The sequence below is a fragment of the Ipomoea nil genome, unplaced genomic scaffold (assembly GCF_001879475.1).
Source record: "Ipomoea nil cultivar Tokyo-kokei standard unplaced genomic scaffold, Asagao_1.1 scaffold3199, whole genome shotgun sequence".
Taxonomy (NCBI): domain Eukaryota; kingdom Viridiplantae; phylum Streptophyta; class Magnoliopsida; order Solanales; family Convolvulaceae; genus Ipomoea; species Ipomoea nil.
In genome coordinates this window covers 797,539-817,139 of record NW_017619627.1, presented here as the reverse complement: position 1 = coordinate 817,139, position 19,601 = coordinate 797,539, and the positions used below count along the sequence as shown (strand labels likewise).

The 19,601-nt window shown below is 35.7% G+C and overlaps 3 protein-coding genes across 4 annotated transcripts; 1 reads left to right on the top strand and 2 right to left on the bottom strand.

Annotated features, from left to right (window-relative positions):
* Positions 1-5,742: 5,742 nt before the first annotated feature.
* Positions 5,743-9,630, top strand: LOC109168432. Its single transcript, XM_019317456.1, has 4 exons — positions 5,743-6,574; positions 6,665-6,959; positions 7,097-7,881; positions 7,985-9,630. Exons 1-4 carry the CDS (start codon positions 5,743-5,745, stop codon positions 9,628-9,630), a joined length of 3,558 nt encoding a protein of 1,185 aa, XP_019173001.1.
* A 381-nt stretch (positions 9,631-10,011) lies between these two features.
* Positions 10,012-13,630, bottom strand: LOC109168572 (caffeoylshikimate esterase-like). 2 transcript variants are annotated; one of them, XM_019317632.1, is made up of 9 exons: positions 13,524-13,630; positions 13,222-13,415; positions 12,767-12,796; positions 12,413-12,539; positions 12,177-12,323; positions 11,740-11,870; positions 11,505-11,642; positions 11,252-11,350; positions 10,012-10,409 (listed from the first exon to the last, which is right to left on the bottom strand). In XM_019317632.1, exons 2-9 carry the CDS (start codon positions 13,363-13,365, stop codon positions 10,194-10,196), a joined length of 1,032 nt encoding a protein of 343 aa, XP_019173177.1. In that variant the 5' UTR covers positions 13,366-13,415; positions 13,524-13,630; the 3' UTR covers positions 10,012-10,193. The 2 variants fall into 2 exon arrangements, with proteins under 2 accessions (XP_019173177.1, XP_019173176.1); XM_019317631.1 differs by having other exon boundaries at positions 13,222-13,591.
* Positions 13,631-17,121: 3,491 nt separating this feature from the next.
* Positions 17,122-18,178, bottom strand: LOC109168540 (ribulose bisphosphate carboxylase small chain SSU11A, chloroplastic-like). Its single transcript, XM_019317595.1, has 3 exons — positions 17,838-18,178; positions 17,609-17,743; positions 17,122-17,526 (listed from the first exon to the last, which is right to left on the bottom strand). Exons 1-3 carry the CDS (start codon positions 18,012-18,014, stop codon positions 17,296-17,298), a joined length of 543 nt encoding a protein of 180 aa, XP_019173140.1. The 5' UTR covers positions 18,015-18,178; the 3' UTR covers positions 17,122-17,295.
* Positions 18,179-19,601: the final 1,423 nt, after the last annotated feature.

The following is a 19,601-nucleotide window of genomic DNA, read 5'->3' as shown; positions in this document are numbered from 1 at the left end:
ACGAAGATAACAGTATTGAGAATGGAACCGTGAAGAGATCGCTAATTGATGAGTTTTCAAGCACACAAAGTTCGAAGAAAAGCAAGGACAGTGTTGTGAAGATTGAGAAAGAAACAGATTTGTAATGAATTAAATGTCTGACAATGTGCTCTTTTGGTTTTTTGATTTTGTTTTGAATGATGGTTTTTGTTGACAGTATTGTGTTTTGGGAACATCAGCTGGACTGAACTTTTTTGCATAATGTATGGTTTTGTTGGTTTAGTACCAAACATGAGAAACCCTCTAGATTTGTGATATTCCTATTACAGATTTTTTTTGGCAGGAATTGATGGCAAAACAATAGAAAGATTGCAGAGATCATGGTAAAAGAATTCAAAGGCTTGCAGACATGGTGGGAAAAGGTCAATCAGTTGGCAGGAATATTCCTAAAGACCAGACTGATTGCACACAAATCTAGAAGTAGCTGAAATCAGCATTCTCGAGGACCATCCAATGGTTTATGTTAGCATGTAATACAGCTGACACTTTCTAATTATGTAATATTAAGGAACATTAGTGTAGGATACTCATTATGAACCTACAAGTTTAATTTTTTTAAATTTTTTGTGCTCTCAGTTTTAATGATTAAATAAGTCTACTTTTTATTGTAATGACTATTTGTAAAACTTATAAATATTGATTTTCCCTAAGTCTATACTTTGTTAATTATTTCACTTCTACAGTTGCATACACTCACATATCTGCAAGTTGTCATCCAAAAAAATGTAACTAAACTAATAAAAACTGAATATTCAAATTAGTAGATCATCTAAGGCAGCCAAAGTTAAAGCAATGTAGAACAAGCTATTTGGTCTCTCAACAAGCTATTTGCTCTCTCAACAAGCTATTACTATATTCGTATGAGGATTAAAGCAATGTAGAACCACGTTATTTCATCTCTCAACAATTTGGCAAACTGTCTAAATTAACATGCATTCAATTATTTAGAAGAGGAATGTGTGATAAAAGCAAAAAAAAAAGTTCTATCACTTAATCAGATTACCGGACAATTAATAGTAAAAAAAAGAACAAAGGGACACGTGTATATAAAAAATAGTCTTATCACTACACAATATCAACACTAGATTAATTAAAATATATAAATCATTAGTTTTCAATGAAGTACAGTAACAGCTATCAGTGACATAAAGCTATTGTTGGAAACTAAAGTAAAAATGTGTTTCCAAGTACTCATAATTGAGGACTAAGGGACTTACCAGTTGTTGACAACAATGTACAGTTGATTATCTCCTCAATGACCTTTTTATACAATGTAGATTATGTTGCATCTTACCTGCAGTTGAACCAACAACCGTTAAAGCTAAAAAACAACTTTCAGCAAATTAATTAGGATCTTACAGCTTATTAGGGACTTACCAATTGTTGACAACAATTTTGGTGAAAAGCAAGCGTCCTTAAGTAATGTTAGTTGAAGACCTTTTGATCTGTAGTTTACCTGCATTTGGGGGATTTTGAATTAACTGAATAACTGCCTTAAAGTTATTCTTGGTTACGAACAATGTAAGGAAATTATTATGCTTGACTAACATTTGAATGCGTGATCAGATTGAGTCATACAAGGGTATTAAAACTTATCTTTTAATAGTCCGAAGCAACTGTATATACAATATTCTGTACTCCAACTTTGTGTCTATGAACCATCCACAAATTAATGGACATAAATACAATGTACATGTACCAGCTTACCTGCAAGTGGAGGATTACAATTAAACAAATTAATTCATCATTAACATTAGATAGTTTAACAACACTCAAACAATATCAGCAAGTAGTGTGTATCTTTATTGTAAAGCACATTAGATGGACCACAAACTTATCTTTAGGCTCCCCGAAGCATGTCTAAATACAACAGTCGCAAACAAAGATCATTATCAAATAAATCCTATCACAACCATCAGTATTTGTGGGCTTGAACCGACTACTGCCTACCTGCAAAATGACATAAAGTTTATTAGTTTATGTTAACTAAATAAGAAACCTATTTACATTCCAATAAAAATTGACAATTCCAGTTTAGTATGAATGCAATTACTAATAATATTCATCTACCTATGTTAATGGACTTCCCTGTGCATTAAGTAGCACAACTAAACCTTTCAGTATTCCAAAAGCCATTATAATGGCCAATTTCCAATGTTGTCTCCAAATATTAATTGAGTAGTTCTTTTCAACTATATAATCAACACAGAGAGTTTAAACAGCTGTTTTAAACACCACCTAAACAATTCCTTATTCTAATCAATACATCTCCCTAAGAATACATGAGGAAACTTACATCTACAACCACCATTGGGTCGAAGAGGAAGCATCCCAGCAACAACCAAGGTAAATCTTAGTACACTTCTATCTTTATTATAGCTATCTGTCTTCCTATATAGATAGAGATTATAAGAAATAGTTCGGTACACTGTAAAAAAAATAATTAAAAAAATATACTTATTAACCAACGAATTCTAGCTTCTCCGATGCAAATTAAAAATCATCCTAAAAATTCAACGGTTAGCAAAATTCATATGCATGTGTTGTATACTCGGATTACTTCTACATATTTAATAGATAAACGCTATCAATAGCCCTATTTATATATACATCTGAACAGCGTAGAATAATTAGTTTAGTAATACATACCCAGTTTTGTTATTATTTTCCAAATCGAATAGCTGAACCACCGAATCGGAAAAATGGTCACTGACCCTAATCGCACACATTTATGACCAAAAATGTCCGATCTGTATGTACCCATGAAATCCTGAGACTATAGTGTTCACCGGAGCGAACCGTGCGTTGATAGTCCAAATCAAACCTCCCATTTGTGGCTGTTTGACCGTACTATGAACACTCAGACGTCGAGTATGCCGAGAGCTATTTGTCAGTCGATGCTCCACACAAACATCATCTTCATTGTCAATCCATAGTACAGAGTACACGAGACTCACCAATCGAACCCTAAACCCTTGCTCAACTCCATTTTTAGAGAGACAAACCAGGTGGATTGCCGGCGAAATGAGCTCACAATGAGCGTTCAAGGGATTAGGAAAGCGACATCATCGAGACCATTCTCACTGTCATTTCCATTTTATTTATTATTATTATTATTATTATTATTATTATTATTATTATTATTATTAATATTAGTATTATTATTGAATTATTCATGTTATTATTGTTTGTATTATTATTATTATTATTATTATTATTATTATTATTATTATTATTATTATTATTATTATTGTTATAATAATTTTATTAGTCTAAAAGTTTCTGATTATTTCTATTATTATTTTATTAGTATTTCTAATCACATTATTAATATTCTGATTATTATTGTTCTTATAAATAATTGTTAGCCAAATATTAGTCTGAATCATTAATGTGATTATTATAATAACAAAATATTGGTTGTAATTATAATATTTAGTATTATTTTGAAATTTAATATTTAAAGGTTATTAGTAATAAAAATAATAAAACGGTTACGAAGATTAATAGCATTTTTCTTATTTCTAAAAAACGGGACATTGCTATATAAAAACACCTATGGTTAAAAGATATATCATTATATAATATTATTATCATGACATATTATGAAAAAAATAATATGATAATATGGTTAAATATAAAATTTGAAATATTGGATTAAAACTATCGGTATTATTATACAATACAATAGTGACATCAATTACGAACTATCATTGGATAATTACAGTATAATTTGTTATTATTGTCAAAAATTGTTCCAACGAACGATGTATGATATGTGATAGACATATGTGTTTACGTTGCAGCGAATGAGAATAGTAATATCACTGATGCAGCCTACGTGTCGCCAATTGAATCCAGCCGGAGTGCAGTCAATAGTAAACCGCTTATTGGTGTTTTCCAAAGTTCGCTAAGTACGCCATTAAGTATTGTGACAAATGGTAAGTTTGGCCTAGAACACAGTGTATATCCTTATTGAATAAGTTGGTAACATAAACTTCATACTCTAATTCACAGCATCAAGCGTAATTAGTACGACAATTCGACATACACCGCTGCAAGAGTTGAGTTGCAGAATACCGTTAAGCAACATATCAAATAGTACGAATCTCAAACATTACTTTTCGATTTCAGTTTTGCAGATGATATGAATGGAGTTTGTAAAATGTTATACTTAACATTCTAACTTTGGTTCTGTGTGGCTTTTAAACAATTAAAGCAAATTGCGCTCGAGATGAGGGGGATCGTGATAAACCACTTAGTACAAAGCGCCGCAATCGTTCGTTCGACCTAAATAGATCACCAGATTCGCAACTAGGTATAATTTTTTAATTCAATAATATACTTATTACTTATATTAAAATAAAACACTAGAGTTCGTTTTTTTGTAAGGATCTTTCTCATTTATTTGTTAATAATAGTCGTTATTCCTTCATTTTGACAGTTTCTTCTCCGATACGAAGGAGAATACATACTACATCAACGAAAAATTTGAGTAGCAGAATGCCGTCTAGCAACGTAGCAAATAGTATGAACTTCAACAAATACAAATAAATATTGTAATAAGAGTGTATAGTCAAATCGATTAATTATTATTCTAACAAACTTTGACTAAAATATATGTTATATTATAGCAAATTGCGGTACAGTCAATGAGGACCACGGCAAAACACCTACCTGTAACCGTCAAACTTGCACATTCGACTTAAACCGAACACCAAATTCGCAAATAGGTATAAACATAAATCGAGGGATAGAAGGATAGATTTTTAAATTTATGCAGTTATAATGTTTAATTACATATTGTTTTTTTAGGGTTTGCAAGTAACGGTTGTATTACAAATGACAATAATATGCAAATAGTCGTTGTAGAGCCAGAGAGTCGACCCATCGAGCATTGCCGAAATCTAATGCATGATTTTCAGGAAGTTGTTGAACCTTTACAGGACAATACGCCTCCAAATAATGGTGAGTTCATTTGTGATATGCTATGACCAGAACGTTTTCTGTTTGTATTAAGGGACTATCTTACATTATTATTTTACATACGAACTAATACATTTTTTGCGGTCTGGTTAGGTTATTATTTTGATATTGGTGATCCAGATTATGTTTGCGAGCATTGTAATTCGTTTTTTTGGTACAATGAACGGTCAAGCAATTCGAAGGGCTCTGAAAATCCAAAATACTCTGCATGTTGTGTCAATGGGAAGATAAAGTTGCCATTAATGACAAAGCCTCCTCAGAAGTTGCATGACCTATTCTTTACAACCAGTGATAAAAACAAATGTTTTTTAAAGAATATACGGTCCTACAACAACATGTTCTGCTTCACGTCCATGGGTGGCAAAATTGATAGAACTATTAACAACGGAACATCACCGCCTATATTCCGGATTAATGGTCAAAATTTTCATCGCATTGGGAGCTTAGTCCCTTCAGTTGGCATTCAACCTAAATTTGCCCAGTTATACATTCACGATACAGAAAATGAGATAGAAAATCGATTCAACTCTTTGAGGTAGACTGCTTTGTGTTAATCAATTTTATTTTAGTTAGATCATGTCTAAATACGGAATATCTAATATTTTATATTCTTCATTGTTTAGGGCGCAAAACAATGATTCTACATTGCATGTTGAGGTAGTACACGACATTAAGCAAACGCTAGATGAACACAATGTGTTGGTTAAGTCATTCTGAATGGCCAAGTCGTTTATTGAATCTAATCCTCAAACTCAGATAAGAATGAGATTAATAGGGAAGAGGACCAAAGATGCCAGAACTTATGTGCTTCCAACTACATCCGAGGTTGCCGCTCTCATTGTTGGAGATATAGACCCTTACATGGGACAACGTGATATTATTGTCGAGTCTAGATCAGGAGTCTTGAAACGAATAAGTGAATTAAACCCAGCTTATTTACCATTGCAATACCCAATATTATTTCCGTATGGAGAGGATGGTTTCAGGGAAGATATACATTTTGCTACACAGGGTACTAAAAAAGACTTTTCAAGAAAGAGTGTTTCACAAAGAGAGTACTTCGCGTTCCGTATACACGAAAGATCAAATGAGATCTCAACTATAATGTATGCTAAAAGGTTATTCCAGCAATTCTTGGTTGATGCATATACTATGGTTGAATCTTCGAGGTTACTCTATATTCGGTTAAATCAAAAAGCTTTGAGGTGTGAGGCCTACAAAGGACTCTCTGATGCGCTGACGCGAGGTGAAGTTCAACCCAGTTCTCAAGGTAAAAGAATCATATTACCATCAAGTTTCACTGGAGGAGCAAGGTACATGATACAAAATTACCAAGACGCCATGGCAATTTGTAGATTTTTAGGCTATCCCAATCTTTTTATTACATTTACATGTAATCCTAAATGGCCTGAGATAGAACGCTTCTTGGAGAAAAGAAACTTGAAAGCTGAAGATCGCCCGGACATTGTTTGCTGTGTTTTCAAAATGAAGCTAGACTGTTTAATAAAGGAAATAAAAAATGGGAAACTATTTGGTCGCGTAAAGGCAGGTGTGTAACGAAATTCAAACGAAGTTTTTGTTCTCCTTAATAATTAATATAGTAACCGTATAACTGACAATATAAATACATTCTTGACAGTTATATACACAATTGAGTTCCAGAAACGTGGTCTTCCGCATGCTCACATATTACTATTCATTCAAGCGAACAGCGAATTTGCTGACCCGGCCTTTATGGACACGATCATTTCAGCCGAGATCCCCGACAAGGTGACAGAGAATGAATACTACAAACATGTTGGAGAATTCATGTTGCACGGCCCGTGTGGTGCTGCCCGAATGAAATCCCCGTGCATGGCAAATGGCAAGTGTTCAAAGCATTTTCCAAAAAGATACATTGATGCATCGCATTTTGACCAAGATGGTTACCCATTGTATCGAAGGAGGGATGATAAGAGGACAATAAAAAAAATGGAATAGATTTGGATAATAGATATGTTGTACCACATAATCGGTACTTGCTATTGAAATACAAATCACATATTAATGTTGAATGGTGTAACCAATCCAGGTCAATCAAGTACTTATTCAAGTACGTAAACAAGGGTAACGACCGGGTCACGGCTGAGTTTTATAAGGCTACGATCGATGGAGCTGGTAATGAGATTGTCGATGAGATAAACATGTACTATGATTGCAGGTACGTATCTGCATGCGAGGCAACATGGAGGTTGTTTAGTTTTGAAGTACAGTACAGAACTCCCCCGGTTGAGCGATTAAGCTTTCACTTGCCGGACTGCCAGTCAGTTGTTTTCCAAGACGATGATACGATTGATAATGTCCTCAATAGGGAAACCGTTTGGCAAAGTATGTTTAATGCATGGTTTGTAGCCAATCAGAAGTTCAAAGAAGCGAGTTTACTGACGTACATCGAGATGCCTACCAAATTTGTTTGGAAGAAGGACATCCGTGAATGGCATCCAAGAAAGAAGGGTTCCTCAATTGGTAGAATATTCTATGTGCCTCCAGCTTCAGGCGAAATATATTATTTGAGGTGTCTATTGAACATAGTCCGTGGTCCGACAAGTTACAAAGATATTAGGACAGTTAACAGTGTTGAGTACTTAACCTTTAGAGATGCGTGTTATGCTCATGGATTGTTAGACGATGATAAGGAGTACATTGATGCTATAAATGAAGCAAGTTATTGGTCAAGTGCGCATTCATTGAGGAAGCTATTTGTTGTCTTACTAACATCATCATCAATTATTAGACCCGAAAATGTTTGGAATCAAGTGTGGGAACATTTGTCTGAAGATGCTCAACATTATCAAAGGAGAGTATTAAAACAACAAGGTAATGTTACTTCTTTAGTATACAATAAAAGTTTCAACATTTTTACTAGATTATAGTTATAACTAATTTGGTTGTGTTACTTTAACATATTTGGTCTTAACAGAGGAAGAGAAAAAGAACTTTGCATTAATTGAACTGGAAAACCTGTTGGGTCAACAAAACAAGTCTTTAAAAGACTACCCCCCGATGCCAATACCAAGTACTGATAATTCACGTTTGTTTCAAAATCGATTGGTTTTTGAAGAGTTGTCGTACGATTCGGAACAGTTGAAGGCAGATTCTGAGGTCCTTTGTGCCAAACTAACTGAAGAACAGGGTCTCATATATGATACTGTTATCAAAGATATTGAGAACAAGAAGGGTGGCTTATTTTTTGTTTATGGTTATGGTGGAACAGGAAAGACTTTCCTATGGAGAGCGTTATCAGCTGCAGTCAGATGCAAAGGACAAATCGTTTTAAATGTCGCTTCAAGTGGCATAGCTTCTTTGTTGTTACCAGGTGGCCGGACTGCACACTCGAGATTTGCAATACCTATTGCAATAAATGAGGACTCTACCTGTAACATTAAGCAAGGTAGCGACCTGGCTGAGTTGCTGATCAAGACGAGCTTGATAATTTGGGATGAAGCTCCCATGATGCATAAACATTGCTTTGAAGCTTTAGATAGAACCATGCGGGATTTGTTGCGTTTTGTAGAACCTAATAGTGAAATGAAGACGTTTGGTGGTAAAACAGTTGTATTGGGTGGAGATTTTCGTCAAATTCTTCCAGTAGTTCCCAAAGGTACACGGCAAGACATTGTTTCTTCAGCGATTAATTCATCATACCTATGGGATACTTGCAAAGTCTTAAGGTTGACTAAAAACCTTAGGCTCAGCTCGGTACCAAATGGTGGAAACCGGCATGCGTTACAAGAGTTTGCTGACTGGATTGCCAATATTGGCGATGGGAAGCTTGGTGGCCAGAATAACGGGTTTGCAGAAATTGAAATACCAACGCACATGTTAGTATCATCCGGGGGGGACAACATTAAAGCAATTGTGCACAGTACATTTCCTATGTTTGCAAGTGGGAACACTGACCCCGAGCACCTGTTGGGTCGTGCCATATTAGCACCGACGCTCGACGTTGTCAACGCTGTTAATGAATATATGACTGAGTTGCACAATGCCGAAAGTAGGTCATACTATAGTTCAGACGCAGTATGCAAAGCCGATGGCGATAACGGTATATTTGGAGACGTACACACACCGGAGTTTCTAAATAGCATTCGGGTTTCAGGTCTACCAAATCATACACTGACCTTGAAAATCGGATCACCGGTAATGTTAATGAGAAATATTGACCATTCACTTGGTTTGTGCAATGGAACTCGGTTGATAATCACAAAGCTAGCAGATCATGTGATTGAAGGCGAGATCCTGACTGGTCCCAACAAAGGTACAAAAGTGTTAATCCCCCGAATGTCAATGGCACCCTCGGATCCAAGATTGCCGTTCAAGTTTCAACGAAGGCAATTCTCATTGATGCTTTCATATGCGATGACCATAAACAAAAGTCAAGGCCAAACGTTGACCCATGTAGGTTTAGTACTAAAGAAACCGGTTTTTGTACACGGTCAGTTGTACGTAGCTGCATCTCGGGTTAATAATCCAGACGGTCTCAAAATATTGATAGCAAAAGACTCAAGTTCAACTACAACCTCAACCACTAATGTTGTATATCATGAAGTTTTCAATAATTTGTAGTTTTCTAATGTATTATTTTTATATTACCATCACCTTTATACTATTTCTAACATACCATTTTGAGATGGTTTTTGTTGATCTCCCAAATATAATGAATGATTACATATACCAAATTCTTACTGTATTGCTTCAACCAATTTTTAACATAACATAAACATAATTAATGTTTATGTAATTTACATCCCGTGCATCGCACGGGTCAAACACTAGTATACTATAAGGCTCATGCTGTCATGCACAAATAAACATATATAAGGAATACGTATAAGATGTAATGATGTAATAGCATAGTACGTAAAAACAATTATCATAGCATACGAACATGATAAACATATAACATAACATTTGAATCTTAAAAAAAAAAAAAAAAAAAAAATCTTATTAGTCTTTAAATGAAAAGCTGTTTTATTGATTATGAATAAAATTGCATACAAGTTACAACAGATTTTACAATGACACATAAACCTTTGATTTATAAGTAAGCCGTAACTATCCAAATGTGGGCTCTGGGTGAGTGACATGTAAAACTTGTTTGAAGGTGTGAGCAGAGAGAGAGAGAAGGGTCAATGGGCACTATGATCATCAAGCCAAGAAATGATGTCACCAAGAACTCTGTGAATCATCTCATCTGGTTCACCTTCCAAAAGGGCATGCCAAGCCTCATCATAAAGGTTTAGTTTCTTGTCATGGCTGCTTGCCTTCTCATACAATGCTTTGCTTACTGATGGATCAGTCACTACATCATTCTTTCCATGCAGAATAAGTAATGGCAGAGACACCTGCAAAATCATCTCCGTTGAGCATAATATATACAAATAATAAGCATTGAAGCAACTCTAAAACACAAACTACTTGCAGTCAGCTGCAGCAATTCAAGAATTTTGTTACTTCGAATAGCAATATGACTCAAAATCAAGCAATGGACGTGTGGAACTTGTTAGTAGGAATGGCAACCCACCGTCCCCCGTCCCTATCCCCAGTGGGGATTGGAAAAGTTCCCCAGTCAACCCCTAGTCAAATTAGTATTTTTAAAAATAAAATATAAAAAATGAAAACCTAAGTCCTATTCAAAAATTAAAATACCTAAGCATTATATATAATTATTCAGGGAGGGTATCTCCAACCCCGTCTCCGTCCTCGACTAGGAATTACACACATTTCCCATTCCCATCCACATTCCTCTAAAATTTTCTCTATTCGGGGACGAGACAATCTCTACTTGTTACTTGTTAGGCCGCTGGGGCTTCAAGCACATATTGACTTTTTGAGGCTGGAAAAAACCCGCAGTAACTACCGGAGAATGTGCACCGAGTAAATCACGCCTTATGACCCTAACTTGAAAATGACCACAAGGAAGTAAACCAGCCTAGATTGCCATAGCTGATTGGGTCAAGCCAAGAAGTCCAACATGCCGTTCTCACTGAGAGTCAAATTTAAAACTACCAAGCCAACAACCCAACCGACTTGGTGGGGTTGTCCTTGACCTCCTAGCACTCTTACTTAGTAAGTACAGAGAATGTGATAGCAGTGTAAGAAGCTAAGCAGTAACTAACAGTTGTTATATGTGGGTGGTTAAGCTCTCAGCAATGGAATAAAGTAGAAGTCGAAACTATTGGCATACCTTTTCTAACAATCGCTCTATCTCCTGAGTAGTCTTAAGTAGTTCCAGGGCAGTCCCTAAGCGCGGTTTATGTCTATAGCCAATGACATTATAGTTAGTCTGCATATTCAACAGATAAATCAGTTCATATTCCAGAAATGTATCAATCACCATCCATAAATAACACATTGTTCTTTGCAACCTTCATAATCTGCTTTGTCCTGGCCGGAAAGCCTATCATATCATTCTCTTAAAGAAAGGGAAGAACTTTTACCTGTTCTCTCTTCTTTGTGTCTTTGAATGCTAACTCAGCCAAATCCTTTTGCGGAACTAGCTTCTGTTTTGGAAGAAATTTCGCCACCACGATAAGGATTTGTGTCAATAACCACGGTGGAGCCATGTCATCTGCAATCTATATTGGAAGTAACCAATCAATCAGTCATCCGGTTCTTGCATAAAAACGTGGGCAAGAGATGTATCGGGACTAAGAACCGTAATCTGAAACTTACTTTGCACATAGGTGCAACCAGAACCGCCCCATTCCATGCATCGGGTTGCTTCAGGTGAACCTTCAGAGCAACTGCTCCGCCCATGGATTGCCCAAAGAGGAAGCTTGGCAGCCCGCGCAACTCTGGCTTTTCTGCAACATTTTTTACCCAAAAAAAAAAAAGTGCAATTTAACAAAAAGTTTTAGTACCAGACTTGTTAGGGAAAACAAAAGTTCGATTAATAATTTGAGTATTTGACAGATACTAGGGAATGAGTTAGCTGATGTGTTTTTCTTTACTCACATTTATTAATTTCACCAAACATAAATTTACTAGGAACACAAGAACACAGCTCTTATATAAAAAAACATTCAATCATTCCCAGTACTCAAACCCGAAATAGATGCAATCCAGAAAACGATGAACTAATTAGGTTTAAATTAAAGACTTGGATGTACCTTTAACTTTTGAGTAATGCTCAATGACATCATCAACCAGGTTGTCGAAACTAGGTATATAGCAATGAAGACCTTCTGAAAGACCAAATCCAGGATAATCCATGGCAGATACTCCATAACCAGAAGATGCCAGCTTCCTGGCAATGCCTACAAGGAATCCCAAATTTCTTTTTTAAACTTTGAAATGCCCCTTAAATCGAATACTGGAACTTCTAATGCTTTCACAAGCTACATGCCTTCAATAAAAAATGTGCAAGTATCTCCATAACCATGACAGATACAAATGAGTGCTTTGGCAGGACTTGTTGCCGGGAACCAACTTTTGGAGAAAATCTCCAGCCCTCTAGAATTTTTCTCGTATGACTGCCAAAGATCACAATAGCCAATCCCACGTTTCGAGTATATGTCATAGGAAGTATGCACGAAAAAACATTGTCAAACTGTTGATAAGAGGATGCTAGAAACCATGGATAACTTTCAGAACTTCCACTTCAATGAAATAAGCAAAATGGCGACATAAGATAAAAGTTCAACCAACAGATCAATAGGTGAGACAAACATGAAACATGTCCTTATGGTAAATGTTTTACCTCCTCCATCTTTAACTCGGCATGAGGCACCTGCAAAACCCAAAAAATCAACAGATTTAAATGACAATTGAAGGGATATGCAGTTAAAAATAAACCATGTTTGATGGTAATATATTTGGCAGTCCCTGAAATTTGCAGATGATTGATTCATACAAAGGGTGGAAAAGCAAAAGTTCATAAATGACCCAAAAAGTGGTACTCTAGTCTCTAGTTTTACAAGAACACGGATCTCGATTCAAACCACTGAATTATCCATTTGCTGTTTCAACAAGATCCCATTGTAAATAAACTCTAGCTGAAACAGAGGCTACCCAGTACCCACAGTTCAAATCAACAGCGGTGGCAATCAGTTCACTCAAAAGGGGGAAAAAATCCAATCTTTGAACCAAGAACATAACCCAACCACATCAAAATCCCAGAAAGAAAGAAATGTTGGGTGCAAACTTGCGATATACCTTGAACAAGCAATGATCTATTGAGAGCTGGACATCCTTAAACGCCTCGCGCGCGCGGCGCCTTGCATCTACAGAGTCCATGTCCGCATCCAGAAGCTTCTGCACCTCCTCGCTCACACCCGGGAACTTCGGAGGCTTCCCCATTACAGCTCTCACACCCGCGGAGCAGACCACCTTCCTAGTACCCTCGAATCCTATGTAATACGTACCGGAACAAAAAATCGGATCTTTTTTCAGAACACCTGAACTTATGTTATGGGTAATGAAATAATGGAGGAAAGAAGCAAGCATAGAGAATATACTCTGCAGAAAAAAGGTGGTGTTCAGGTATTGGGTTCTTTCTGTTCTGCCGTGGTGTGCTTACCATCTATTGGGTGTTGGCCTTCAAGGCTTCAAAGTCTATGGGTTTACCTCTCCTCTTTAACTTGGTAAAGGTAATACTTTTCTTCTTTCTGGGAGGACGTGCATTAAATACTGTTCAGTTGCAGTAAACCATTATTTTGCCATAAATAGGCCATCCCTGTCCCTCTTAGAATGCAAACAAAATTTACCCAATAAAAATACCTTATCATTATTTATAAAAAAAGTAAGAGTGAAAAAGTAGAGAATGAAAGTCCATATATCTAGCTAAGTTAGTCAGTCAATTAATTTGATATTTATAAAATTTTAAGTTTAATGATTTGTGAGAACAACTGATAACCATAAAATTTTAAATTTTATTGTCTATGAGAGCACCTTATTAATATTCAGTCAGTTGTAGTCTTTTGCTGACTAATGTCACAAAGGGAACTTCACCCATAGCACATCTTAGATAGTGGTGGTGGGCTTTCCCCGCCAATTAGAATCGCAAAAGGATTTCATCCCGAATATACTTTGAGTTGAGACTATGAACTTTTTCATTAGTTCAAGTCACGAGAAGAGCTTCACTTGTTACACTTTCACAATTGGTAAGAATCGGTTTTAATTAGTATACTATTTGGTGTTGAGTATCAATATTAAATTGAGCTAGCAAAGCTGAGAACACAGGAGTTATTTAAAAAATTTGTTTTAATTTATATATTGGGTTGAAATTGAAAGAAACAAATAAGTGGTGTCAAAGTAATAATAAGGAGATAAGAGTAGTGGATAGATTTTGGAATTTCCTGTTTGGTTGCTTGTGATTTCTAACGTGAGATGCTAAGGTCGCATGTGGAAGGTAGGAGAAAAATCAAAGTTTAACGTGGTGACTCGTCGTGACGTAACGGCAAACGCAAAACAAGATTAATAATTAAGGTTAATTGCTGAAGTGGCCAAACAAGCAATGCACAATTCATAATAAGCATTTATTTCATGAAGTTTTAATAATTAATTAATTACTAACTCATTTAACCGCAACCACGTGGTTAACAGCTAAGCAAATTTTTTTTAATTATTCCTTAATTAATGTTCCCAATTGGTTGCTATTAATGAGAGTAAAAATGTGATAAAATTATTTGTTAAGAAGGATTATATTTTAAAATTGCCATCATAGTGGTGAGCTAATTAAGTACAATATTGGGATGTGTTTGTTTCGCACATGAGAATCGAAATCGGAATGGAAATCAAATACTTGGTAATAGTAATGGGTTTTGGTGAAAGTATTTTGCATATTTGGTAGTATGGTGGAATTGGAATGATTACTTATATTGTTGTTTAGTTATGTATGATCCTATAAGGTTTTAAAAATACAAAACAAAAAATCAAGACAATTTATTATAATATAAAGACTCAAAGCACCAATATGAACAAAAAATAAAAATAAAAATCTAAAAGCACTCATCCAAACTAAAAAAATCAAATTACCAATTAGGAGTGAAATTAATAGAATAAAACTCTTATTTTATTAGGGAATAAATTTTCTAATTAAGGAGATAATCAAATCTCATAGTAGTGTTCTAGAAACCGTTCTGTCGACCAAACAATAATAATGACTTTGATTCACATTCTTAATAGCTAAACCTATGAATGAACCAAATTAACACACCCTTAATTGTACGTAATTCAAAGGGATAACTCAAGTGGCAAATGAACTCCTTTGTGAGAACAAAAACAAACGGAAAAAAAAAAAAGTATTAACTATTTTATGATAATCGTCCTCGGTTAGCCTATATTCCTCAACGAAGTTCGAAGCAATCAACCCAAAATCTCAAGATGTGGTTTATTATTTGGTGATATATTGTCATGTTTTAAGAGATTATTTACCATGTTTAACAATTGTATATCAATTTTTTTTTGAAAGGACTATAAATTTGTAATCAGTTAGAAGATTGAAGAGATTTTTGTTTTCTATTTTAATTTAGTTGAGGGTATTGAATGTTCTATATATAAGCCTTCAAAAATGATGTGTCAAGGGTTGGCATTTGGCAACGTAACTTTGTTCATACAAAGCAAATACACATTCTTACTGTCCTTAAATGATTTTTAATTATTCACTCTGAACTATTATGTTAGTCTGTCGTTGTCTCCAATCATAAAATCAGCACCTAAAATTCAACCAAGTTTCGATTAAATTAAACTAACCTCATCACGTTCGAGAACATCTCTAGCTCCCATTATATTCTTCAATTCCCATGCATATATATATATATATATATATATATATATATATATATATATATATATATATATATATATGGACATATGGTTACCACCTGCATGCAATGGCCAATAATTCTGTAATCTACACCCAAAATTCCTGCATGCATGCATGGATAGATGCCCGCTAGCCCTATTTTTTGAATTTTGAATTTGGGTATTCAATGTTGAGAAGAATGATATGTGTGAATTTGAATTTGAATGCTGATGGCCATGCATGCCATGGCTGCTGTGGAATATATGAAGATGATGAAGTTGTGGCTCTTAAACCCGTAGCCATTCGATCTGATCAAAAACGATAACATGTCCATTATATCTTTTTGTATTCTTGTGCTCCAAAATTTAATAAAATAATCGAGAAGAAATACGTACACAAAATATCAGAGAAATTAAACCAAATCGTCTATGATACGTATAAGGCGGTCGAACTCCGCCACAAATGTGGCCATCATTACGATTTCATGGCGACATCTTTGGATACCCAAGATCTAACAACCTGCGGCACACAATTTACTACTTAATTGTCTCTATATTATCATTTTTTGCAGCCTAAATTTCTCAATCTTGTGATCTAGCCCACAATGTAACATCCGGCCGTAATTAAACATTAATTTTGATTATCCTATAATTGTATTAATACTTTAACAGTAATTCAGATTGTCCTATAATTATATTAACGGTTCACTTACCAATTTAACCAACCTCTGCCATGCTCCATTCTGTATTTGGAAATTTGCCTGTAGACTACTCTTGGCATTTTCTCACTTTTTATTGAATAGTGTGTAATCATTAAACAATATTATCTTTTTTGAACAAAGAGAACTAACTTGGCTAAGATATTTTGATGCATGCCTCATAGAAGACTTTTTATCACATTTGCTAGCTAAGATATTTTGGAATGTCACAAAATATATAACCACCGATACTATAACACTAGTATACTTGTGTTATTCTTCTCCCAAAATGTTAAATTCTCAACTTCAACAACTCCCACACCTCAGTCCGACAGTGCATTTGAGAAGTAAATCACAGTGACTCAACAGAAAGGGCAAAATGCTGGTGTGGGCACAAGGGAAATAATAGTATTTGTGGTGGCCTGGGTAAGTTTAATTAGAAGTGGTTGTGAGGAGTTTGGAGATAATATTTGTGTGAAGTGGAATTGAAGGACCCATGTTGACGATAAGAAACATGTGGTCAATATGAATTGAAGTATGTCCTAGGTTGTGGTTAGAGATAAGATAAGGAGTGATGAATTGGAACATACAAGCTAAGAGAATTGAAGGAACATTGCACAACCAAATGAAACAACAGCAAATTCAAAGGATTATTACAATATTACATTCTCATAAACTGGATTGGGAATCCATTCCATGCCAACAACAACATGTGACCGAAATCGAAAAACAAAAGACAAGATTAATGGGAAATCATCCATCATTTAAGGAAATTGGGGGATGGAATCTATTTATCATCGGGCTTGTATGCAATGAACATGATGCACTGCACTTGGCGCTTGTTGTCGAATCCCAGGATTCTAACCCACGCACCAGGGTAAGCCTTCTTGCACTCCTCCAGCTCCGCAACCACCTGAGTCGCGTCGGTGCACCCGAACATGGGCAGCTTCCACATGGTCCAGTATCTTCCGTCATAGTACCCGGGTGAAGCGTGCCATTCACGGTACACGAATCCTTTCTGCACCCCGACCCATCAAAACTAAAAGTTTACACTAAATCAAATTAAATTAAATAATAGAGTAGTAGTAGTTGATTTTGACCTCGGTCTCGAATTCCAAGCAAGGAACCCATCCCTTGTTCAAAAGGTACTCCACTTGTTTGAGCAATTGCTCGGTGCTCAAGGGAGGCAGGTATGACAGGGTCTCGAACTTCTTCAACCCGAATGGGGGCCACACCTGAACTCACATATATATACGGCATAGTTAACTCAGTACACACCATCATACAGTAACAGTTAAAGTTCACTTAAGTGTATATATATTAGTATACCTGCATGCATTGTACTCGGCTACCGTTGGTGGAGATGGAAGTAAAGTCGGCGGCGGACTTCTTGGTGACGGGGAAGGAGGCGGTGGACTTGAGGCCGGTGAAGGGGGCGACCATGCTGGCTTGGGCAGCGGTGGCGCGGGAGGCGATGGCGGTGGAGGAGAGGACTGAGGAGGCCATTGCTAGCTGCCTGTGCTGCACTGAGTACTTGTTACTTTGTAATGGTGGTGATAGGGTGGTATTGGTTGGTATATATAACGATAAGGTGTCACATGAGTCCAATCTAACGGGCGACGTTGAATCAACCTAATCTTTGAGGAAGCAGGGCCATTGGATTTATGTGGTGCATGACATTACAATCCTAAATATCCACATCAGGGCAAAAATGTATTGATATAATTAAGCCACCACAAAGGGGGGTGCCACGTGGGAGGCCCTCGTTAATCTTATCTCATCCTCAAGAGGATATGACTGTGTGATCATGGTTGCTTATTTTTCCCTTCTCCATCTTTTCTGTCAGTAGTCCCATTCCCATTTCAATTCGCAGCAGCTAAGCTAGCTGGTAGACTGACTATATTGGGCTATTTTCATTCAACCCGGCCCGCTATCAAAACATCTTATCAAACCCACAAATCCAAACTCAAAAGCCCGAGCTTTACGGGTACCAATTACGTTATTTTTTTTGAATGTTATTGACTCGTCTCGATTTCATAACCTTCAACATGGGAGAAGTCACTACATGCCATCTGAGCATAGGTGTTTAGCAAGTTGCAATGTTATTAAGAAAATAATATACAATTTTGTTTGTTATAGTTCAATTATATCAAGTCGGATAACGAGTTAAGTTGAGCAAATATATAGTTAACTTGATAATCACAAAATTTCAAGTTCAACTCTTTAGGAGAGTTGTGTACTTTAGAATAACAACTACGGACTTTCAGGAAAATGAAAATTATATCAGGTCTTTAGGGTCGGTTTTTGGATTTTTGTGACCCCATTCTTATAAATATAAATAAATGAGGTCCTACCAAAAGTATAAACGCAATCTTTAATGGTTAATGGTGCATGGTGAATGGTACAAGTTTCAAGTTATCTCTGCAGATTCAGGACTTGAGACATCATCTATGCCGTTAGGAAAACATAATGGATTTGGGAGAAGGAAAACAGAATGATTTTGTCATGTTCAATTAATTAGGTTCTAATTATTAAGAGAGAAAAGTTATCGATTTGGGATAAAACTGATGAGTTTTAGAATTAATGGTAGATTTTTTAAAAAATTTCTTAAGTAGTTAGGTCAAAAATAAATATTGAACTCTCTAAAAATTGATGTCATGTGCTATTACCCATCTTGCACACCCTAAAATCAAGCCATGGGTCTAATCTAACAAGATTATGATCCGATTTAAGAAAAAATGATGAATTTGAATATAATCTTTTTTGAATGCTACTAACTCTATTACATTGTAGAATCTGTTCAAATATACTTTCTCAACCTAATGAAGCACAAAGAGTCAACAACGCCTCCACTGAGGCTCGATCTCATGAGTTCCCACATGGGAGAGGTCACTACATGTCATCTGAGCACAAGGTGCTTGGCAAATTTGAATATAATCTAATCCATCTATAAATAAACATTTTATACGAGAGAATGAATATTAGTATCCTTTATTTATGTTTTTTTATACAATATATTATAAAAGATGTACTATATTGAATATTCTACTGATTATGACTTTCATTATCCTTTAATTATATTGTTATTACCAT